This window comes from Sorex fumeus, unplaced genomic scaffold, assembly GCF_029834395.1.
Source record: "Sorex fumeus unplaced genomic scaffold, SorFum_2.1 ptg000128l, whole genome shotgun sequence".
Taxonomy (NCBI): Eukaryota; Metazoa; Chordata; class Mammalia; order Eulipotyphla; family Soricidae; genus Sorex; species Sorex fumeus.
Genome location: NW_026606185.1, coordinates 24,907,119 through 24,931,709, shown reverse-complemented (window position 1 = coordinate 24,931,709; position 24,591 = coordinate 24,907,119). Strand labels below are relative to the sequence as shown.

The window sequence follows — 24,591 nt, the reverse complement described above, 5'->3', positions numbered from 1 at the left end:
GTAATGAAACTTACCTGAAGAAATCTCATGCACTAGCCCACACAGTGGTGGTCCAGGGCACGGCTGGGAGATACATCTCAGCCACCATACCAATCAGTGCCCCCGGGCAGCCTCACCAACAAGCTGCCATTCACTACCTGCCTACCTGGCTCCTTCAGTCACTCACTCAATCACTTTGTGTCAGGTTCTAAGCCAATTAGCACACATTTACAACAAGAGGATCTGAAAGAAAAAGAGGGCCCGCTGCAAATGTCTAGTGTATAATGTCTATGTGGTCATTATGGGTAGAAAAAAAAAACAACTAAAGGAAACAGTGCAGGCTGGGTTGATAAGAGTACACGTAACCTAGCTTTGCTGAGTTCTGCAAAGTTGGAGGGAAGAATCCAGGAACTCTTGGGGGCTGGAGCAATAGCACAGTGGGTAGGGCATTTGCCTTGCACGCGGCTGACCCGAGTCCGATTCCCAGCACCCCATATGGTCCCCCAAGCACTGCCAGGAGTAATTTCTGAGTGCAGAGCCAGGAGTAACCCCTGAGCATCTCTGGGTGTGACCCAAAAAGCAAAAAAAAAAAAAATCCAGAAACCTTAATTAAATGTTTACCCGGAGATGTACCTGATAGCTGTTCAAACGTTCTGCTCCCAGGGACGTCTTCTAGGGAACTAAGACCGCCCCGGTCAGGGGCCCACTGAAAGCCTTCAGGCGTAGCAGTAGCGGTTTGGTTCTGCCTTCCCTGTGCCTTCTAACGGATTCCTGCCCCTCATCTTGGAAAAAGAACGGAAAGTACTGACCTGAGGTTCCAGTGACAGCACTGCTATTGCTCTGGGGCCTCTCCAGGTCGATCAGCAGCTCATCGGGATCATTCTCACTTATGGGGGCTCGTTCCTGTTCCTTCCCACTCAGGTCCAGGGCGACCGTGGGCCCCCGGATGACCTCTTTTGAGACATAGCAGCAAGCCAGACCCACCTCCTGCTCTAGGGCCGTGCGGGTTAAATAGCTCGAGTCGATTAACCGGAGGTCACAGTACTTCAGAGATCTGCACAAAAGCAATTATGTTGGAGGGGATCCATCAGGCCATGCACTCAGCGCTACCGTGTCCCAGGCGGTTGATCACAACAGTAGCTAAGACCTTGGTTTCTCAGTGTCAGATAATACTTGATTTAAACCTCCCAGCCGCTCTGATTTCAGACTAGTCACTTCATTTTCTTGAAGTATAAGATAGAATAATAGGGCGTGATTCGTAGGTTATTGTGAGGAGAGACAGACATGACCCGTGTGAGACATTTAGGACAAGTGACGATGTTCAATTTATGCTATTATTGCTGTTGTCACCTTTCAATCTATAAGCCTGAGATTCTTGAAGGGTTTGGGAATAGCAGATAGAGATAATAATAGTAATAAATAAAAATTCTCTTTGGAGTAGGTGCTTTTCTCACAACCTCTCTCCTTGTTTAGGCACGTAAACACTTCTCAGCTGTGATTACCTCCCTTTCTCCAAATTGCAAGCTTATCTCTGGAAAATCGGAGGGAAGAATCACCAGCTAAATTTCTTTTTCTTTTTTTTTTTGCTTTTTGGGGTCATACCCGGCGTTGCACAGGGGTTACTCCTGGCTCATGCACTCAGGAATTACTCCTGGCAGTGCTCAGGGGACCGTATGGGATGCTGGGAATCGAATCCGGGCTGACCACGTGCAAGGCAATTGCCCTACCCATTGTGCTATTGCTCCAGCCCCCAAACAGCTAAATTTCTTGCATCCCCAATAAAACAATTCTCACAACAAGACATTCAGGATGAAATGAATAAAATGGTTTGACATCCACAGGTGTTAACCATCAGCTCAGCAAACCAACCCATGAAAAATAAGAGCTAATCATTCACACTGTACCTGGGAAATGTTTCTCCAAGAGGATCTTTGCCAGTTAAAATCACTATACAAGGCAGTCCTTCTAAATCTTGGTATGTCCGAGGGATCCACTCCTCTGGCTCATTTCCTCTCCAGGTCTACAGAAAGGAATCCAAATGATAAAAATTAAACCTCATTAAGTTACCAAATTTTAAAAAAGTTTTTTATTATTTATTTAAAATTTTTTACTAGTGAATCACCGTGGGGTACAGTTTTAGACTTACAAACTTTCGTGCTTGCATTTCAGTCATACAATGATGAGTGAGTACCCATCCCTCTACCAGTGCCCATTCTCCACCATCAATGATTCCAATATCTCTCCCATCACCCCCACCCCACCCGGCCTCTGTGGCAGGGCATTCCTTTGGGTGTTGTAGTTCGCACTAGAGGCACTGAGTAGCTGTTGCATTCGATCTATAGTCTACATTCGGCTCGCATCTCCCAACCCGAGCTGGTCCTCCAAACACTCTTTACTTGGTGTTCCCTTCTCTATCTGAGCTGCCTTTTCTTCCAGTATTTGAGGCTGGCTTCTAAGCAGTGGAGTAAACCTCCTGGTCCTTATCTCTACTATCCTTGGGTGTTAGTCTCCCATTCTGTTACTTCATATTCTACAGATAAATGCAATCTTTCTATGTCTCTCCCTCTCTTTCTGACTCATTTCACTTAACATGATACTTTCCATGTTGATCCATTTATACGCAAATTTCATGACTTCATCTTTTCTGACAGCTACATAGTATTCCATTGTGTAGTTGTACCAAAATTTCTTTAACCAGTCATCTGTTCTTGGGCACTTGGGTTTTTTCCAGATTTTGACTATTGTAAACAGTGTCGCAATGAACATACAGGTGCAGATGTCATTTCCACCATACTCTTTTGCCTCTCCAGGATATATTCCCAAAAGTGGGATAGATGGGTCAAATGGGAGCTCTGTAGCACTGTGGCACTGTCCTCTTGTTCATAGATTTGCTCGAGTAGGCACCAGTAACATCTCCATTGTGAGACTTGTTGTTATTGTTTTTGGCAATATTGAATTTGCCACGGGGAGCTTGGCAGGCTCTGCTGTGCGGGCGGGATACTCTCGTTATCTTGCTGGGCTCTCCAAGCGGGACGGAGGAATCGAACCCAGGTCGGCCGCAACCAAGGCAAATGCCCTACCCTCTGTGCTATTGCTCCAGCCCAAAATGGGAGCTCAATTTCTAATTTTTTTGGGAATCGTCCATACTGTTTTCTATAAGGTTAAAAAGTTTCTTGGGTCCAGATTTTATTCCTGTGTGCTTCCAAATGATTTCCATTATGAGGTGTTAGTGCACCTGATTTTATCTTAAAATAATCTGGTATTAAGGTTTTAAGTCTGGGGAGACAAATCTACACCAGTACATTTTCTTCTTTTTTTTGTTATTATTATTTTTTTCCTTTTATTTATTTATTGAATCACTGTGGGGAAAGTTACAAAGCTTTCAAGATTAAGTCTCGGTCATACAATGATCAAACACCTTTCCCTTCACCAGTACTTATTTTTCACCACAAAGAACCCCAATATAACCCCTTCCCACCCTTCCCAACACCTGTGAGGCAGATGATTTCCACTTAACTCTCTACTTTGATTACATTATTTCCACAGAAGATGCACCATTATTGTTTAGAATTTCACCCCAACAATCAGAATTGCTGAAAAGGCATTGTGAAATAATTTGTTTTCTATAGCTGGTTTTGAGAACCATATGATGTTGCGGTCACGCGATTTTGGATTTCTGATATTTTGCTAGGTAAGTCTGGAGGGATTTCTGCCAAGAGCCAGATAATTACGAGATTGGTTTCTGTGCATCTGGTGTTATGGCCGTGCCGGAGAGCCACTCGTGGGGGGCAACTCGTGACCTCAGTAGGGCGTGAAGGATGAGCTGGTATGAGCTCCCATGAGACTGCAGTTGTCTGTCACCGCTGGCTCATACCTGGCTTTCCTATAAGCTCTGAGGCAGCGGCCACCTTGCTGCTGGAGGGGAAAAAGGCAGACAGGAGCAACACCCTTTCCCTCCCGGGGAGGCATGGCGCCATAGTTTAACGCATGGTCCATTCACTTTTCTGCCGCAAGCTGCCAGGCTCTGGATTAAGTTCTTTTGCCTCTGGAGCCATGGCTGTGCCGGAGAGCCGCTCGTGGGGGGCTACCACCAGTACATTTTCAAAAGATTGTCAAATAAATCTAATCTTGACCAGGTCCACCACACTTCCATAAAATGTTTTCCCATCATTTTGCTGTTACTGACAAATGATGACTATGGTTCTTCTATAGACAGAACCTGCCCTTGGCTGTAGCTTCTGCAGAAACACTGAAAACAGTAGTCTGGGTGAGCACTGGGTTCAAGAATGATATGGGTCTCAGACCAGTAAAATCTAGCAAAAGTTTTCAAGGCTTTCCAGAGGAATTTATTTAGGTTTCAATCTTGGATCCTTCCAGAGTACTTTCATGACTTATAAGCTAACCACAATATGTAACAGGATTATCATAGGTAAATAAAAATAAGACCATGACTAAAAAAGATATATTGAATTTTATCCAAGGCTAGAGATAAAGGACCTACCAATCTTGTCTCTACAGTGGTAAAGGTAGTTGGTGATTGGTTCTCAGTGAAGTTGGGGTCACCTGGCAAGTGGCACACCCCAAAGGGGGCTCACATATTTACTTCTACACAAATACAGAGCTTAGAAAGGACAGTCAGATGTGACAAGTGGTTTTGAGAATATGGAAATTTCTTTTGGGTGACTGGTCTGAGTCAAGAACACAGACAAATTGTGTGAGCTGTAACTGCTTGGAGAGGAACTACTTGAGCTGCCCTTGGTAGCTGGCACCCTCAGAAACACACCTCTCAATGCTGCATGTGATTCTGATGTGCTGGCAGTTAGGTAACTGTTTTCCAAACTATGGCCAGAGGACTTACACTGATTCAGTAACAGGCTGTAACAGAAAGTTCTGAACAAACTGACTCTAAGTCATTACACTTATCAGGGTAAACGGAAATACCTTTAGCCTCAACTTTGTACTTCTCAGTGGAAGCCACCAGTAAAAACTGCATCAGTAGGGGGCCGTGGCCTGAGAGTAGGGGGCCAAGTGGGAGGACAGGGGGTTGCAGAAAGAAAACACAATCAAAAGGAGGCCACAATTGGGAAAAAGCTGTCAAACACTAGTCTTAGCTTGTCTCCCTGCAAAAAGTGTGTAGGAAATCAGAGTGGCGCTGATTCTTCCAGATTCTTCAACATTAGTATTATTCACTCAGGATCTGTATCTTAGTTATTTGTAAAGAGAGTTTCAGGACCTTCACTTAAAAAAAATTCTTAATTTAATTTCTTTAATTTAGAAAGGACTTTTGTTATTCATTCTAGGAATTCTGCTTTATGTGATTGGTCACTATAATTGAAAACTGTGAACACTATTGTCACTGTCACGTCCTCCCATTGTTCATTGATTTGCTCGAGCGGGCCCAGTAACATTGTGAGACTTGTTACTGTGTTTGGTATACCGAATACGTTACGGGTAGCTTGCCAGACTTTGCCGTGCGGGCGAGATACTCTCGGTAGCTTGCCGGGCTCTCTGAGAGGGGTGGAGGAATCGAACTCGGGTCGGCCATGTTGGCTGCATGCAAGGCAAATGCCCTACCGCTGTGTTATCGCTCCAGTCCCAAACACTATTATATGTATAAATGAAATATACATGTTACAACTTCCACTTTATAAAAGGCCCTCCCGTTGATCGTCGATTTGCTCGAGCGGGCCCAGTAACGTCTCCATTGGAGACTTTGTTGTTACTGTGTCTGGCATATCGAATACTCTCGGTAGCTTGCTGGGCTCTCCGAGAGGGGCGGAGGAATCGAACTCGGGTCGGCCATGTTGGCCGCTTGTAAGGCGAACGCCCTACCCGCTGTGCTATCGCTCCAGCCCAGGATGCAAGGGCTGGAGTGATAGCACAGCGGGTAGGGTGTTCGCCTTGCACGCGGCCAACATGGCCGACCCGAGTTCGATTCCTCCGCCCCTCTCGGAGAGCCCAGCAAGCTACCGAGAGTATTCGATATGCCAGACACAGTAACAACAAAGTCTCCAATGGAGACGTTACTGGGCCCCCTCGAGCAAATCCACTTTATAGAAGTTTATATTTTAGGTCACTGTCACTGTTCTCCCATTGTTCACTGATTTGCTCAAGTGGGCCCAGTAATATTGTGAGACTTGTTACTGTGTTTAGCATATCGAATATGCCACAGGTAGCTTGCCAGGCTTTGCCATGCGGGCGAGATACTCTCGGTAGCTTGCAGCGCTCTCCGAGAGGGGCAGAGGAATCGAACTTAGGTCAGCCATGTTGTCCACTTGCAAAGTAAATGCCCTACTGCTGTGCTATTGCTCTAGCCCCAAACACTATTATGTATAAATGAAATATACATGTTACAACTTCCACTTTATAGAAGTTTATATTTTAGGTAGATTTACTTACTCTAAGCTAATGCAATTTATTTTCCTTGAGTTTTGGATTATTCAATTTAGGTTAGCTAAAAGAACATAATTAAAAAGTTTTGGGTATTTTGTTTGTTTGGCTTTTGGGCCACACTCAGCAGTGCTCAGGGGATATTCTGGCTCACCAGGTGGTGCTCTGGGGACCTTCTATGGTGCAGATATTTGAACCAGGGCAGCACTTACCACAGCTCACGCAAAGCAAGTGCCTTCCCTCCTGTGTGCCATCATCTCCATTAAAGGCCTCTCTCTCTCTCTCTCTGGACTATACCTTGGTGTTTGTGGGGCCATATATGGTGTGAGGGATTCAAACTGGGGTTGGTAGGGGTTGAAGAGATAGTACAGCAGGTAGGGCGCTTGCCTTGCATGCAACTAACCTGGGTTCTATCCTTGGCATCCCATATGGTCTCCTATGCCCCGCCAGAAGTAATTCCTGAGTGCAATGCCAGGAGTAACCCCTGAGTCCAGAAACCAAAAAACAAACAAAGAAACCCCCCAAATCAAATTGGGATTGACAGGATGCAAGGCAAGTATCTTAACCCCTGTACTATCTCTCTGGTCCTAGTAAAAATGTTTTAATTTGAAAAATGCTTTATGAACTCTAATACTCCCCAAGTAGAATTTCTCGGGACCACTTAGTCTAGTTTTCTAATTTTGTAGCTGGGAAACTCTAGTCTCCATCCTCCAGCACTGTGTGCTTTCTCTGAATAATACCTGTGCCAAACTAGAGTTTGCTTTAACCAATTTAGTGCAGATACCACGGTGGGTTTAACGCTGATACACAGCACGTAACTCTGTACCAGGCTGATGCATATGCAAGTACTTTATTACATGCTCCCTAATCACTTGGTCAAGCTGGATTCCAAAAGTCCTCAGAGCTGGGTCTAAGAAGGCTCTAGGTTGGTTTGTTTATAAGACCTACCTGCTGCCAAGTCTAACCCAGAGGGCCCAGGGGCAGCAGTTTGTCCTCGGTGGGCTGGGGCTTTAGATTTGCACATGTGCAAAGCATGTCTGTGAGATGCTTGCATCATCTCATACAGGACTGTCCTGGGCCCTAGAGTCCAGCAAATACAGACCAACTAAGAACTGCTGAGGGATCCCCATGCAGGAGGGCAAGTTCATGAGTACTGAAAATGAGACAGGATCCTGACCCTAAGGATTAGTGAAACGGAAATGGACTGGATTAGTAAATAATTAAATAAATGAAGAGGATTAGTAAACTGATGAGACTTAAAGGCATACCCCACAGAGGTCAGAGAGAGCAACTTACCTTTTATTTTTTTTTCTGAGAAAACAGATGTTGGTGGGTTAGACGCATCTTGAACAAGGTCAATAAACAGGGGGTCAAATTGGATCATCTCATTTTTGCACCTGCAGTTGGAGAGCATGGAAGACCAACTGCAAGCACATGCTAAAAGGGGGCTTGAAACCATCTTCGTGATTAGGAAAGGGGAAATGTCCCTTAGTCTAGCCTTGACATGATCAGGAAGTTCAAATGGACACAAGTGCGAAACGAACACATGGCCCTCTGAGGCACTCAGGGAGGATTTCTAGAAAACAGAAGCAAACTGTGTTTCTCAGGAGAAAGGTGGGGGCATCGCTAACCTTTAGTCGCGCCACAAAGTGAGTTGCGACGCTGAGTTCTGATGCAGGGTTCCCAAGGATGATCTCGAAGCGGTACTGCAGCCCCAGCTTGTCGCGGACTTCCTGGAGCCGCTCCTTGGCAAGCATTGCCAGCTGCACCGACGGGACCCGGATAATGAGCATGTGGCCCCTCCCGCTTTTGTTTTTTCCAGGGCAGCTGATGAGGTCATCCATAATGCTGAGGGTTTCCGGTGTGCTGTGGTCTCGGAGCGATGCCATGGTGGTGAGGGCCATGAGCGCCTCTGAGTACTGCTGGATGAGTAGGTAGCAGCGCACGACCATGCTGTGCAGTCTGGGGTACCTGCAACGGAGCACAGGGAGCCGACAATCAGGTGGCAGGGCCAACTGGTGCAGGAAAACACACACGAGCACTGTGGGAAGAGTTTAGGGTCACTGGCAGGACTGGGCTCTAGAACTGCCTCAAAGCTCACACTGTTGGAAGCAAAGGGGGGACCAGAGTCTGTGGGGAGAAGGGGCAGCTGGTTAAAGAAGTTTGGAGAGACCGGAGTGGTAGTACAGTGGGTTGGGCGTTTGCCTTGCATTCAGCTACCCAGGTTTGATCCCCAGCACTGCATATGATCCCCCAACCACCACCAGGACTGATCCCTGAGCAGAGCTAGGAATAAACTTTGAGTAATGCCAGGTGTGTCCCCCACCCCCGCAAATACAACAACAAAAGGGGGAGGGGAGTAATATTATTAATCTGAGGTTAGCCTCACACAGAGCCTGGCTGTTGGAGAAAACTTTGAGTGCTGGAGAAATAGCACCCCCTAGTGGCGGAGCCTGTCATCAGTGGAGGCCCCACTCAGCATAAGGCCTGAATGGACTCACTTCACTTCAGGGCCTTTGGACCACCACCAAAAAATCATACCTATTCTCAAGTGTTCAGCAGTACTCCACCAGACCCCAACCTCAGGGCCTCGACTGACAGGTCAGAGTATCACTTTGTTCAGATTGGCAGTTTGTTTTTGCAATTACAGAGCAAACCGAAAATAAGCTTCATGAAATCCCCTAGAACATCAGACTTGCTGACAAAAGTCATTGGGCAAAGAGGACCCGTTGCAAATGTAAGGAGGTGCTGGTAGATAAATCTGGTTCTGTCAGAGTGTGGCTCTGTGCCAAGGCTGGCCCAGCCTCCCTCGAGGCCGGGTAAAGTGAGGACAGTGGGAACGCTCTGTTTACCAGCTGCCAGCTAGTCTACCTGCAGCCAGGACAGCTAAGCAGCTACGCAGGCTAATGGGGGATCCATCTAGTTCCACTTTACAATTCAACTGAAAGTGAAACAGGGGCCCACTGACCTTGCCCAAACACATCCAGGCATCCCAGGTCAAACAACGATTAGTGCCATCAAATGAACAGTGTGAAGTATTTTAAAGCTGAAAAGAACCATAGGTGCCCTGAATTTTAACCACACTACTTCTCTTTCAAAGGAGATAAGAACGTAAGGGGGCAGAGAGGAATTCAAGCACTTTCCCAGGTTATGCAGCTGGTCATACAGAGCTGTGTGCAGATTTCATTAGAGTAACTCTCTGACAGAGAGTTACATTATGAAGAGTTCACGGAGTGGAGGAAAGTGGAGGAAAATGGAGAAACTCTTTAAAAGTTCAACTAATCCTGGGCCAGTTCCTTTAAGGGTTAAAAAAATCATATCTATTCTCAATTCAGTAAATAATACCTATTCTCAGTCGAAGGTGATGGATTGGAGGCAGCAAGATAATTTCTGTCATAAATAACTAATATTATTTATTTACTATTTTGCTTAGCTATGTAGGAAAGTCAAAGAAGAAAGGATAATTTCAAAACACAGGTATTTAAATTTCACCCTCAGAATGAGGAGTGGATTTAAATCAAGTGTTTTTCTCAATTTGCTGTGCCTACCTTAAACTGTAATTGTAATTTTGTAAGGATTATGAGTTGAAGTAGGGGATGGTGTGATCAACTACTAAAAACTGGGGAATGGAACTGCAGGATGTCTCTGGAAGGACGGAGGCATTCCAAACAGTGGGGGGAACAGGTGGGTAGGAAACACAGGGAGAGGAGACTCTGCTGGTCTGGGAAATCGAGGATCACCTGTGCTGTGAAAGGATTAATGCCCCAGTATCAGTTAAGTAGTTAAGTCTTCTCAAATCCAACAGCTGCAGAAATCTTAGAACCTACTTTAGGCTGGAATCTTCTGACACAGCATTCTAACTTGCTAGATAGGATGTGTCCACCTGACCTCACTTATATTTATTTCTTCTTTTTTCTTTTTTATTGCCAGAGACCAAACTCTGAGTCTCACACATGTAAAAATTTGTAAGGATATTCTCTATTCTTTCTTTTTACTAAGCAAAGTCATAGGTGGTTTAAAAGATGGCTTATGAATAGTTTGAGTCAATTTGTAGAACCACAATTACTAAAAAATATGTTGTGCACCTCATAAAACAGAGCACCAAATACTCCACCAGATTATCAGGTAGAATTCCGTAGCAGGAGGACAGGGAGGGAGCTCTACTAGATTACGTAAATTCTGCTCTTTGAGTCATAATTCAAGGTCATGACTCTCGTAGATTTTTCCTGGAAGTGGGGTATAAAAAGAAGGCAGAGAAGACTTTTATGTTTGTTTTGGTTTGGTTTATAGCACAGCGGTAGGGTGTCTGCCTTGCGCGCAGCCAGTCCGGCCGAGCCGGGTTCGATTCCTCCGCCCCTCTCGAAGAGCCCGGCAAGCTACCGACAATATCTTGCCCGCACGGCAAAGCCTGGCAAGGTACCCGTGACATATTCAATATGCCAAACACAGTAAACAAGTCTCAAAATGGAGACGTTACTGGGCCCACTCGAGTAAATCGATGAGCAACAGGAGGACAGACAGTTTTTTGGTTTGGTTTTAGCCAGACAGGGTGGTGTTTGAGGCTTACCCCTGATAGGCTGCGGGGACCCGGGGGGATCAAGCTAAGGTCGGCGTGTGCAAGGGAGAGCACTTACAAGGCAGAGAAAATTACTGTCTCCTACAGTCAGGGACTAAAGGAGGAGCCCTAGACAGTGAACTCACTTAAACGAGCTGGTTCTCTTTAATTTTTCCTGTCCACACTGCAAATCTCTCATAGTTGACTTAAATTTTCTCATCTAACAGTACTTGCCTGGGGTAAAGGAGAAAAGAGGGGAAATATCGAAGAGCAGAATGAATGGGGTGTGTGCAGGGGCAAACCTCAAAGGCTTGCTGTTTAATAAGCAAATTCCTTTCTGCTCATGAAATCTTAGTGGCAGCAATGAAGTACACATGGAATGATTCGAAACATGAAGAGGCTCTCAGAAGAGTTAAGTAGAAATCATCTGCCCTACAGGTATTGGGAGGGGTGGGAGGGGGGTATATTGGGGTTCTTGGTGGTGAAAAATGAGTACTGGTGAAGGGAAAGGTATTTGATCATTGTATGATCGAGACTTAAACCTGAAAGCTTTGTAACTTTTCCCACAGTGATTCAATAAATAAATATAAGAAGAAAAATAAATAAAATTATGAAAAAAAAGAGGCTCTCAGTCTCCTGCTGATGGCTGGTTCCCTTTGTGGGTCTTGGGGAGCTGACACAAAGCCATCAGTCAAAGGTCATCTTAGGAAAGGCCATTTTACTGCTGTGGCTCCTGGTGAGACTGACACGGAAGACTTGGACGGGCTGTTTTCAAGAGGAAAGCAGAGCCGGGCTATCGAGCCTTATTTACCTCTCCAGGAGTGTGGTCACCATCTTCTCAAACGTCTCATCACATCTCAGAAGTGGGCTTGTGATGCCCCACTGCAGTGACTTGCTGTATTCATTCAAGCCGAAGTACAGCTTCCCCTCGCAGCTCATGTCCTCCTGATTCAAAACAGCAAAACCCAGTGAGGATGGGATACAACGGGTCTTGTTTGCTAGGGGAGAAACTAGGTTATTTCCTAGAAGCTAGAAAAAATTGTGAATAAACTAGTGAAATAGAGTAAAAAGCTTTTTCACTGAAAAAGATGGTATCAATAATGTAACATCTAGAAGGGAAGAGAGTATTTGCAAGCCAAATATTTAAAGAACATGAATATCCAAAGTATATATATAAATGAATGATATATTACACATAATATATAATACACCATACATTTTATATAATATATAATATAATCCAATAGCAAAAAAAATGATCTGATTAAAATTGGGTAGAGGAACTATAAACACTGTAGCACTGTCCTGTTTTTCATCGATTTGCTTGAGCGGGCACCAGTAACGTCTCCATTGTGAGACTTGTTACTGTTTTTGGCATATCAAATACATCACGGGTAGCTTGCCAGGCTCTATAAACATTTTACCAAATTGGGCAGTTTACATGAAAAAGTATTTAACATTAGTCAGTGCCTCCCTGGAGTCCCCAATGACTCCAGCACTGCTGTAGAGAGTGACCCTGCATTGGAAAAAAAAAACCAAATGGTGTTTAACACCATGGGTCATCAGAGTACTAAAACCTCACAATTCGCCGAGCAATTTTATCAACTCATGCTGTCAATAGTACACCTGTTTGATCAGGTCACCACTAGACATAAATTTTAATATTTCAAATTTAGTAGTTACACATGCTAACTGTATTGTTGTTTTAAGTAGCATTTTGTACAAAATGCGCAGGATTAAATATTTTGGCGTGTGTACTAATTTTCTTTATTACAAATTTTCTATTTATTTGCTTTCCTAGGGCTGGAGTGATAGCACAGCGGGTAGGGTGCTGACCCAGGTTTGATTCCTCCGCCCCTCTTGGAGAGCCTGGCAGGCTACCGAGAGTATCTCGCCTACACAGCAAAGCCTGGCAAGCTACCCGTGACATATTCGATATGCCAAAAACAGTAATAAGTCTCATAGTTTGCTGTGAGACGTTACTGGTGCCTGCTTGAGCAAAGTGCTACAGTGCTACAGTGCTTTCCTAATTTTTGTCATATATAATCTTGTTCTTGGTCCTAAATGAATACATTTCTATGATGGAAAAAAAACCACAATGAGCTCTCACTTTGCCTCTTTAGGTTATAACCTGAAACAGTGGTTTCCAACCACTGGTGAGCAGGCTGAAGACACGCAGCCGGTGTAAGAGGTTGAAACCCACTACATAAGGAGAAGTGAGGGGTCAGAGTGATAGTACACAGGTTAGGGCATTTCCCTTGCATGCAGCTGACCCAGGTACAATCCCTAGCATCCCATGTGGTCTCCTGAAAACTGCCAGGAGTGATTCCTGAATGTAGAACCAGAAGTAACCGCTGAACATCATCAGGTAGAGCTCCCAAAGCCAAAAAATAAAATAAAATAAAATAAAGTTAAAAAAAAAGAGTGATAACATGTGTTGGCAAGAAAAGAGAACACTTGGGTATGTTGGTGGCTTGTACACTGGTTGCAGCCACTATGGTAAGTGAAAATAGAATGATTGAAGAATCCAGCAATTCCTCTTTGGGAGATGACAAAATGTCACATTCTTCATAACAGACAAGATATGGAAACAACTTCAGTGTCCACTGATGGATGAATGGATAAAGGTGATGTGATATACGTATGTATATAGTACATGCATGATGGAATGTTATGTAACCTTGAGAAAGAGGGAATCAGTCATTTGCAACATCATGGATAAATCTTGCAAGTATTATGCTAAATTAAATAAATCAAAGAAAGATAAAACACTTCATGTTATCACTTCTACATGGAATCTTCAAAAAGGTCCAATTTAGCATGCAGTTTATCCTGGCTCTATCCCTGGCACCACAGATGGTTTCCCACGGGTGCTCCCTAGACACAGACCCAGGAGTAAATCCTGAGCATTGCCAAGTGAGGCCCCCCAAAACAAAGTCAAACTCAGAAACAGGTATTCAGGTTATTGGGGGTGTGGGAGACATTGGTACAGAGTATAAACTCTGATGAATAGGATAAAAAATTTCTCAGGATCAGTCATACACTTGCTAACAATGAATTATAAAGTGCAATTTGCTAAAAGAACAGAATTTAAGTGTTCTCAAAATATATGTATACAGATACTAGAGCTCTTAATTCAAGGATTAAGGCGCATGAATAGCATCAGTCAATTCCAGTTTGACCCCTAGTTTCACTTGGCCCCCAGAACATCAGCATCGTCAGGTGCAGTCCTAGAGGCCCTGCAGCAACACTGGGATGGCCCAGGTAATCCCTGGCACAGCATTGCATCCTCGAGCCCTCATACTGAACTGTGGACTGACGGATGCACTAATGAGCTAGCTGTGAGAAATCTTTGCATAACATAGATATCTATAAAATTATCAAGAGGCATACTTCAAATACAACTCTGTACATATCAATAAAACTGACAAAAATCAGGGCCAGAGTGATGGCACAGCTGGAAGGTAGAGCCTTTGCTTGCATGCAGCCAAACTGGGCCCAGCATTCCATATATTCCCCTGAGCACTCCAGGAGTAATTCCTGAGTGTAGATCCATGACTAACCCCTGAGCATGACCTAAAAAAACAAACAAACAAACAAACAAAACCCAAAAACAACAATAACAAAACCCCACAAAAAACCGACAAAAACCATGTTCCATTATATAACCCAACAATTCTTTAATCATTTCTTTCACTTTCTTTTCTTTTAACCACAACCAGCTCAATGCTCAGGGGCTACTCTGGCTGGGAAATCAAACTTGGACTTCCTGCATGCAAAACATGTACTCCAGTCCATGGAGCTATCTCTTCACTCTAAGATTTCTTTTCCTTTCAAATAAATTCAAGATGTGATTAGTGCAATGTCGACGTATTTTTTTTTCCTTTTTAAATTTTTCTGGAGAAAGGCCACACCTAGCAGTACTGAGGGCTGACTCCATGTTTCTGTACACAAGGATCACTCCTGGTGGGCTCTGGGGACCACATGTAGTGCCAGGGATCGAATCTGGGTCAGCCACACATGAGACAGGTGCCCTACCTGCTGTACTATCTTTTCGGCCCTGAAATAGTTAAGGCAGAAAAATTATAATGAGAATAATTAATGAGGTAATCATACGAAGAATAAGTAAGGGTAAGATAAATGAATTTGGGGTGGGGGTAAAATTAGTACTATAAAGGATACATACTACATGTTTCTGTACATTTTGTTAGAAGTGGGTTATAAGTTTGGTTCTGCAGTTTCCAGCAGCCATCTAAAGAGAGCAATCATATGATTTACAAAACCATATGATAAAAACATTTTTTCATTTCATTTCATCATCCTGTTATTCGTCGATTGCCTCGAGCAGGCCCCAGTAATGTCTCTTTCATCCTAACCCTGAGATTATATTCAAGGCTCTTTAGGAGAATGAGACCCATCATTGTTACTGGTATTTGGCATATTTGGTACGCCACGGGGAGTTTACCAGACTCTGCCCTGTGGGCAGGCTACATTCTATAGCCTGCCAGTTTGTCCAAAGTAGGAATGAGATAATAAGATGTCGTAAAAAGATGTCCTGATAAGATGTCGCGTGGCCGCAAATGCGGCCGCGCGGTTCCGGGAGCTGGATTTTATAGTCTCTGAGTCTTGGCCGTTGATGGGATTACATGGCGCCAGGGGGCCAGGTGGTGGGTGTGACCCCCGCCTACTGGAATTTGGAGGATCTGGGTGGAGGATGCTCGACTCCAATCCGAGTAGGCTGGGAGATCTCGGCCCCGGAACCCGCGTGGATTTGTTCCTCTGCCAGTACCTTCATGTGTGCGGAGAGTGGTCTCAGCATGGTGGTGGCTGGTCCTGGAGGTCTTCGGCTGCCGGAGCCCTGGTCGGGGCAGGGAGGAAAGTTCAACCCGCTCCCCTCCAACGGGCCCTGGCGAGGAACAGCCAGGCGCGGGGGCAGAAGATAAAAACATGGCACTGTATAAATTGGCAGCTTTAATTTTATTTTTTTCTTTCCTTTTTGTTTTGGGGCCACACCTGGCAGTGCTCAGAGCTTACTTTTGACTCTGTATTTAGGGATCACTTGGTGGGACTTAAGGGACCATATCATGTGCCAGGGATTGAACCTGGGTCTGCTGTGTGCAGTACCCTACCCACTGTACTATCTCTTCTGCCCTAAAGATTTTAATTTTTTTGAAGCTCCTAAAGAGTCAATCCTGAAGCTGGAGAGATAGTGCAGCAAGTAGAGTGCCTACCCTGACCCAGGTTTGATCCCTGGCATCCCATATGGGATGATCAGCACCAGGAGTAATTCCTAAGGCAGAAGCAGGAGTGATGGTATGGCCCCAAAGCAAACAAATGAAAAAAAAAAGTTAATTCTTCTTAGAACAAGGTCATAGTTGAAAGTAAATAAACTTCATCTGAAGAGTCTTACAAATAGTGGAGTTTATAGCACAGATGGAGTGGGATCTCACTCAATTTAGAAGCCTTTTCCCTTATTTGCTTGTTTCCTCTTGAGTTCTTGGTTGAGTTCTGGAGAACTGTCAAATAAGTCATTTCAGGATGAAAATTCATTCATCTGCACTTCCCTCTTGATCCGGACTGCTGGCTGGTCAGATTGAGTAAAAGTGCTTTCTTTTAGAAGCACTTGGTCTTCACATTATTTGTCATCTTTGCTCCCGTTTCTTAGGGGAAAAGATAAAATCCTGCTCTGGGTCTGCTCCTTCTCTTGATGTGGCATAATTTGCACAATGGGATGCATCCATCTGTCATTATTCTTTTTTGTTTGTTTTGAATCCTTATTTTTATTTCCTTTTCTCCCCTTTATTCTGCCCCCGACCCAGTAATCCTCTTCCCTATAGATGTCACTGTCGCAGTGACTGGAGATCACACATGTGGTGTGGTGCTCACACCCTGGTTTGTACACGTGGTTGTGGTGCTGGCTGAGGGTCATATATGGTAGTTGTGGTGCTCACACACATACTGACTGTGAGAGTTCCACTCCTGGTCTTGGTGCTTAAAAATAGTTTTTTAAAGCTGTGGTTCACCAGGTGTCTCACAGTGGTTGCTCTGCAAGAGCCCTGACTGTGCTATAGCTAGAAATCACATGCAATGCCGAGGATCACTGACAGCACAGTTGCTGGGATGCTGGTGAGTGCATGTGAGTGGCACTGGGAATTGAACTTGAGGCCTCACACTTTCAAGGTGGGTGCTTTAACCAGGGTGCCAGCTCCTGGATCCCTCTTCCTTTTTTCTTAGAAAAATCATAGGCTAGGTTGTAAAATACATGAATGTGATCAACTGGATATAATATGGGTTTTAAGAATTAGAGCTACTGGGGCTGGAGAGATAGCACAGTGGGTAGGGCGTTTGCCCTGCACACAACTGACCTGGGTTCGATTCCCAGCATCATATGGTTCCCTGGGCACCGCTCGGGGTAATTCCTGAGTGCAGAGCGAGGAGCAACCCCTGTGCTGCATCACCAGGGTGTGACCCAAAAAGCCTGAAGTTTTTTCCAGTGTGTTATATGTATAAAATGGCAAGTACGATATTGTATTTCAAACACTGTAGTAGAATGCCAAAGAAACACGCATTCCAAATGTCAAAAAAAAAAAACCCAATCATACCATTTATTGACTCCTATGTTTTTGGGAAATCTACCCCTTCTCTCAAAAAAAAAAAAAAACCCTCTCCCTTCCAAAGTCCTGCCCTCTCTGTAACCCCAGCCTGGAGTTCTCCCTGTCAGCTGTTGAATCTGCTTTTCCTCCAGCAAATGCTGCCCTGTAGTCTGACAGACGCTATTCCCTGGAAGGTCACCAAGGATTCCTGAGGCCAAGTCCCAGTCCTGTAGGCGTCAGCTCTTGGCTTTACTGTCCTCTTGAAGTCCTCGGCATCGTTTTTTCCCAAGTTTTATCTACACCAGCTGCTTCAGTGACCATTATTTTTGAAAAATATTCCAAATCTACACCATGAAGCCCCACTCCAAACTCCAATTTTGCATTTGCAATGATGTAAGACCCCTAGCTGAACTCATTCAGGATCAGTATTCTCTGTGTTCTACAAAAAAATAAAAAAAACCTTCCCTGAACTTCTGTTTTTCAGGCTAGAGGCAGCACCTCAAGTGAATTTGTGTTGGGTCAGGAGAGCTCCAAGGGCTTGTGTGTGTGCTCTGTGTATCTGAGATCTGTGTTTAATCCCTGACACCACAAGGTCTCCCAAGCACCATAGAGTCACCTCAGCACTAACAGAAGCAACCTCAAGCCCCTTTTGGAAACAGCCCCTGAGCTCAGCTGGGTATCCACTCACCCCCAACTAAGCAAAACAAACAAACATGGACAATGATTTAGTATGTGTATGATAAACCAAGGACTGGAGCAATAGCACAGCGGTAGGGCGTTTGCTTTGCATGCGGTCGACTTGGCCGATCCGGGTTCGATTCCTCTGCCCCTCTTGGAGAGCCCGGCAAGCTACCGAGAGTATTCTGCCTGCACAGCAAAGCCTGGCAAGCTACCCATGGTGTATTCGATATGCCAAAAACAATAACAAGTCTCATAATGGAGACGTTACTTGTCCTGCTCGAGCAAATCGATGAACAATGGGAGGACAGTGCTACAGGATAAACCAAAAAACAAACGACTGGGCAGGGGGTGCTGGAGAGACAGTTGAACAGGCTAGGTAGAACATAGCTTTGCATGCAGAAGGCCAGTGGTCATTATGCAGTACAAATCTACACCATGTGGTCCCCCGAGCACTGACACGAGAGACCCTGGAGCAACAAGCTGGGAGCAGCACCTGAACACTGCAAGTCCAAACAAAAACCAAACCAAACCAAAACAAAGTCACAGAATCAAATTTATAAAGACACTTATTCTCGAGTTTTTAATCTTTCAATAATATAAATCTATGGAAGTCTTATGAGAGAAAGCATTATGTTAGACTTTTGAATGCTTGTGCTATTGTTGGAAAAAGTCTTGTCATGGAAGAACCTGCCCATAGGAGAGCTCAGGGCAGGACTCTGCGCGGAGACCAGAACACGACTCACCATGCTGTCCAGCTGTATCCAGTGCACCTCATTGCTGGAGCTGATTCGGGACTGTTGGGTCTGCAGCGTGTACGGGAAGGAGCTGACCTGGAGCACCAGGAGGTTGAAAGCTTCCAGAACTTCTCTGCAATTGATCACTCGATCAGCCAACCCATGACTGGGTTCTCCATGTGACAAAGAGCCTGAAATGACACTGAAAACAGTGACCGTAAAATTAATACCTTGCCCTTAATGGATTAGATGCAAAACAGACACCACACATGAAGATTATGTTTTGTTCTTATTTTTCAAGTGCTTTTAAATTGGGAGAATTGAAGCAATGAATATTTGATTTATAAGAGCAAAAATTATACTGCTTCTTATCACTTTCAGGTAGTTAACATGAATTTTTTTTCACTTAATATTTTTCCCTAGGGCCAGAGTATAGTACAGTGGGTAGAGCATTTGCCTTGCTAGAGTTCAAACCCTGGCACTCCATATGGACCTCCCTGAGTACCACCAGGAATGATCCTGAGTGTAGATCCAGGAGTAATCCCTGAGTACTGCTGGGTGTGGCCCCAAAACAAAACAAAACCAAAATTTTCCCCTGATCCACCTTGAAGTCTAAATTTAATGTAGTTTAGTGCAGGTATAGTGCTACAGAGGGCTGGAGTGATAGCACAGCAGGTAGGGCGTTTGCCTTGCACGCAGCTGACCTGGGTTCAATTCCTCCATCCTTCTCAGAGAGCCCGGCAAGCTACCAAGAGTATCCCACCGGCACGGCCGAGCCTGGCAAGCTCCCCGTGGCATATCCGATATGCCAAAAACAGTAACAACAAGTCTCACAATGGAGACATTACTGGTGCCCGCTCGAGCAAATCGATGAACAATGGGAGGACAGTGCTACAGTGCTACAGTGCTATAGTGCTAAGGAATCTATCAATAACTGAGGTGGACTACAATAGTTTGAAAGCGCATTTGAAAGCTGGAGTTCTTCCATCAAACCATGATGCTCAGTCTCTGGAAAGGGCCCCACGCTGTAGCAGCTTCCCTCTGCTACCATCGCTCTCTCTCCTCTGAGGCTGTAGGGGTGCCTCTTAAGCCCTTCCTATGACCATTACTTTCATGTCTCTGTATATATATATTTTTTTTTTGCGGGGGTTGGGGGAGGTCCAAACCAGCTGTGCTCAGGGCTCATTTCTGGCTCTGTGCTTGGGGATCACTCATAGCAGTGCTCAGGGGACCTTATGTGGTGCTATGGATTGAACCTACGTTGACTGTGAGCAAGGAAAGCACTTTGCCTGCTGTACTATCTCTCTGGTTGCTGCATCCTTCTCGGTTCTGTTCAATTTGGATGTACCAGGTTACCATGCAGCCTCAAACTACATTATGCTGGTTAATAGAATAATATTAATGTCCTGGAGAATGACATTCATCGAGAGTCATTGCATGTCCTCAGAACTTACTCTTAACTGTAAAGGACATGGTATACAAGGCCAGCCAGTGAGCTCTTTCTGCTCATTGAACACTAACAGGAACAGAACAGAACGTAAGCAAATTTCCTTCTCCTCCCTCCCTCTGCTAGATCTAACAGGTTATGCAAGAGTTTACTGATACCTACATATGATTCTAGATTTCAGATATCAAGGACCAAATACGTCTCTGGCTTTTGAAGAAGTGCTTTTGTAATTCTGGCATGTCTACCACAGACCATCAAACTTTCTAAACCTCACTGTGGTCTGAAGAAAAAAACTACAAATGCTTGATGGCATACCCAATTTCCTCTCAGACATGGTATATGACACAGGTGATCTCTAACATTTGACGATTAATTTTTCCCCTCAGAAATAACTGCTTGCCCTTTCAGTCTTATAGGAGTAAGATCCTCTTGCCAGATCATTACTGTCATTGGACCTGGGAGCAGAGCGGGCTCCATTATCTGTTTCCTTCACTGAGAAGGCCACTCACCCACGAAATGAGCTACTCTTCTGTCTGGTAAACTGGGACAGGTCTCTGATCTTCTCTCTGTGACAGCTCTACTGCTGTTAAAGGTATGAGGAGTGAAAAGCAAGAAAGAGAACTAGCAAGAAGAAGTGAACAAAAAGGGGGAAAGAATGGGGGAGGAGGAGAGCAAAGTCCTGCCTGGGTGCTCATTAGTCTTGAGCAAGCATTTAGTTTGTTAGCCTCCCCCATTTTTGGTTTGTTTTGGGGCACACCTGGCTATGCTCAGATTCTGGCTTTGCGGTCAGAATCAGGGGACCATACGTGGTGCTGGGGATGGAACCAAGCGTGGCTGAATGTGAGGCAAGTGGCTTACCCCCTTTACTATTGCTCTGGGTCCTTGTCAGCCCTTTAAAAGTAATAGAGCTCCACCATGCTCTGAAGATTATAGTGTGGGCTAGAGTGATAGAAAAACAGATAGTGCATTTGCTTTCATGTCGCTAATCTGGGTTTGATCCCTGGCATCCTATATGGTCTTCCAAGCACCTCCAGGAGTGATCCCTGAACACAGAGCCGGGAGGAACCCCTAAGCATTGCTACATATGACCCCCAAACAAAAACAAAACAAACAACCAAAAACCATAATGCTAATAGGAATCACACAATTCACTGTCAGTAAATTAAAATAAAACCAATGTTAGATTGTACAGAAAGTTAAGAGGAAGAAAAGAGTAGGAATCAAAATAAGATGTAGGGTTATGCAAGGTCAGAGTGACAGCAAGCAGAACGTCTGCCTTCCTCGAGGCTGACCTGGGTTCGATCTCTGGCATCCCATATGATCCCCAGAGCACTGCCAGGAATAATTCCAGAGTACAGAGTCAGGAGTAACCCCTGAGCATTGCTGGGTGTGACCCAAAAACAACAAAAATCCCTAACCAACCAAACAAACAAAAGAGACACAAGGTTGAAAAAAAAGAAGGTAATAGATATTTTATACCATATTTTTGGTTATCACTGATTTAAAATAACAGTAATGATAGAATCCCAACCAGCTCTTTTTATTTACAGGTTACTAACAAATACCTTTACTGATTTTAATTTAAAAAAATTATTAAAAGGATGTCTAATGTTAAGGCCCTTGGTTTTCAAGTGACATTTTACTTAATGTATTACTTAGCAACTACTGCTGTAGAAGAAATATTGTCTTTGCTCACTCTGAAGCAATCACCTCGTTAGTTCCACGTGGGAGTTGTCATGAACCAGCACGAACAGTGTGTATGGGTTTTGTTTCACTCTTCGCATAAAAACTTCAAACTTGGTTTGAATTTCATTGTCTAGACGAACAACATATTTCTCTGCTCTCTGATAAGCTGTTCCATTTTCCTCCAGACCCAAGTCTACAAGGACACCTGCCAAGCAGAAAACAAGTTTGTCTTCTTACATACACATAGATGAAAAGGATGCATGTGATTCACTATCAGCGGATATGCAGGACACTAATGGAGCAGAGATTTATAAACAATTTACTTTAATTTACCTTAATTTTAATTAAGCACCTGGCAATGCTTAGCCACTCGGGACACAACTGGCAGTGTTCAGGGAAGACCATGAGTTACCAGGGTTTAAAATCAGAGCTCCCAGCCCCTCCTCTCTTTGGCTTGAGAACTTGGCACTCAACTCCCTTCCCACACCTCACACAAATGACAACAGGGAACAATCTGACACATGAAGTAGAAACAGCTGAATGTGTCAGACCTCAGCTATTACATACTACTCAGGAAAAATGAAACTTTAGGATTCTTGGCCAGATTAATAAATCACATAAATCCAAATTCATAACAAACCATATGTAACAAAAAGGAAAGTAATAAGCAGTGACAGCTTTGCCCAGTCTCTACAGAAAGGGAAACCCTCAATGAATGTTAAGTTACGTAGCAAGTTAATACAATGAATGGAATTATTCAAAATTACTGTCCTCTCAAAATGTTAGAAACTGAAACTTTAACACACAACATTTATAACATACAACATACAATATACGATATTTAAAAGTTGTATATTGTAACCATAAGATGCTGTATTGGGATAATTAAAAATACAGAATTTGATCCCTTTTTTCCCCCTAAAGTTACTTTATTAATTTTTTGCTTTTTGGGTCACACCTGGCAATGCACAGGGGTTACTCCTGGCTCATGCATTCAGGAATTACTCTTGACAGTGCTAAGGGGACCATATTGGATGCTGGGAATCGAACCTGGATTGGCCGTGTGTAAGGCAAACGCCCTACCCACTGTGCTATCACTCCAGCCCCCAATATTTAATCCTTGAATGAAGAGTACAGTCCTGGGTGGCTCACAAGGTAAGAGACAGACTTTGCATGCCAGAGCCCTAGCTCTGGGCTTTCATGCTCCCCAGCACCTCTGGGAGTAGCCCTTGAGCACCTTGCTGGGAATAGCCCCTGAGAACTGCCACCAGTGTCCCACCTCCAAAATAAAAATAAAAGTGAAAGTGGCAATTATGCAATGATGTGAGTTGAAAGATATTCACATTGTCTACCATATGCATAGACAATGTATATTTATATACCAATACATATGTGAAGGAAATCATTACATGGCACACATTAAATCTGTACAGTGCTACATGTTGATGATCTCTCAATAAAGCTGGAATAACAAAACAAGAAAACAAGAAACAAAAGGCAATCATCCCCTGTCACCTGCCCAGGAAGGTGCATTTTGGGGAGGGTTAAACCCACTGGTTCCAAGACCTCCAGAACAGAAAAAAATTACAAGACTGATTTAAAGATTAAATTTGTCATATTTTAGAGGTTATATATGATCCCAGAGGATGAGCCTGGACTCAAGGTCTTGAAGATATAAATATACACTCCTAGCTGCCCCCACCACATGAAAAAAATTGAAACAGAAAAATAATATAAGTAAGACAAGGAAACTTATGAATTATGTTGACTTAGTTTAATCTCTTTCTTTGATATAAAACCCAGTGCAAATAACAATAATACACTATAAGGATTTAGGGGTTGTAATGCTCATAGATCAACAAAGTGTAAAAGCAAAAAACAATTTAGTACATGAATTTTTTTATATCAGATAAAAGGGAAGCAAAAGATTAGTTTTGATTTTAGATTTCCCAGTAGGAGATTTTCCTCAAGAGATGATTTTTAATTTCCAACCAATGCTGTCAAAGCTATTGTATTTCCAAAGGCAATCAATCCAATACTTAATATGGAAGGTATTTTAATTTTTCAGAAAATTATATTCAGAAAATTACATGCTGTACTTTATAGTGATTTATTGAGCTTCTAAGATGATATATCAAGTAGCATGTCAGGCATCATTCCTGGCCTGGAGATCCACAGGAGTGCAGGACAAAGGTCTTTGTATCATTGAGCTTATAATGAAGATGGATAATCTGGACATATGTTATAATGGGAGGCGAAGCACTATGGGGAGTAAGAGTGAGCAGGAGGCACAAGAGATCTGCCTAATCTCTGGGGAGTATCTGTTTCTTTATAACCAGTCAAAAATATACCTACATTTCCAAAGTATTCCAGAGTCCCTATTTTCCTAGTCTGTATTTTCTATCCTTAGGTGCGAGGTTAGGGTAACCTAGTATGAAAAAGCCAGAAATAATTCATGAAGAAAAAAATGTATCTTACAGATAATAAAGAGCTGACTACATCAGAAAAAACTAATATAGAGGCCTT

General features: G+C 43.8%; 1 protein-coding gene across 1 annotated transcript in view; it reads right to left on the bottom strand.

Annotated features, from left to right (window-relative positions):
- The window catches only part of GREB1L (GREB1 like retinoic acid receptor coactivator), a 273,750-nt gene that overhangs the window by 34,632 nt on the left and 214,527 nt on the right, over window positions 1-24,591 (bottom strand). The window contains exons 16-21 of the mRNA XM_056137907.1: window positions 22,090-22,270; window positions 18,942-19,134; window positions 11,736-11,869; window positions 8,001-8,340; window positions 1,884-1,999; window positions 789-1,033 (exon numbers count right to left, since the gene is read on the bottom strand). Of these exons, the coding sequence (XP_055993882.1) occupies window positions 789-1,033; window positions 1,884-1,999; window positions 8,001-8,340; window positions 11,736-11,869; window positions 18,942-19,134; window positions 22,090-22,270 (1,209 nt within the window). The remainder of the gene's footprint in view (window positions 1-788; window positions 1,034-1,883; window positions 2,000-8,000; window positions 8,341-11,735; window positions 11,870-18,941; window positions 19,135-22,089; window positions 22,271-24,591) is intronic.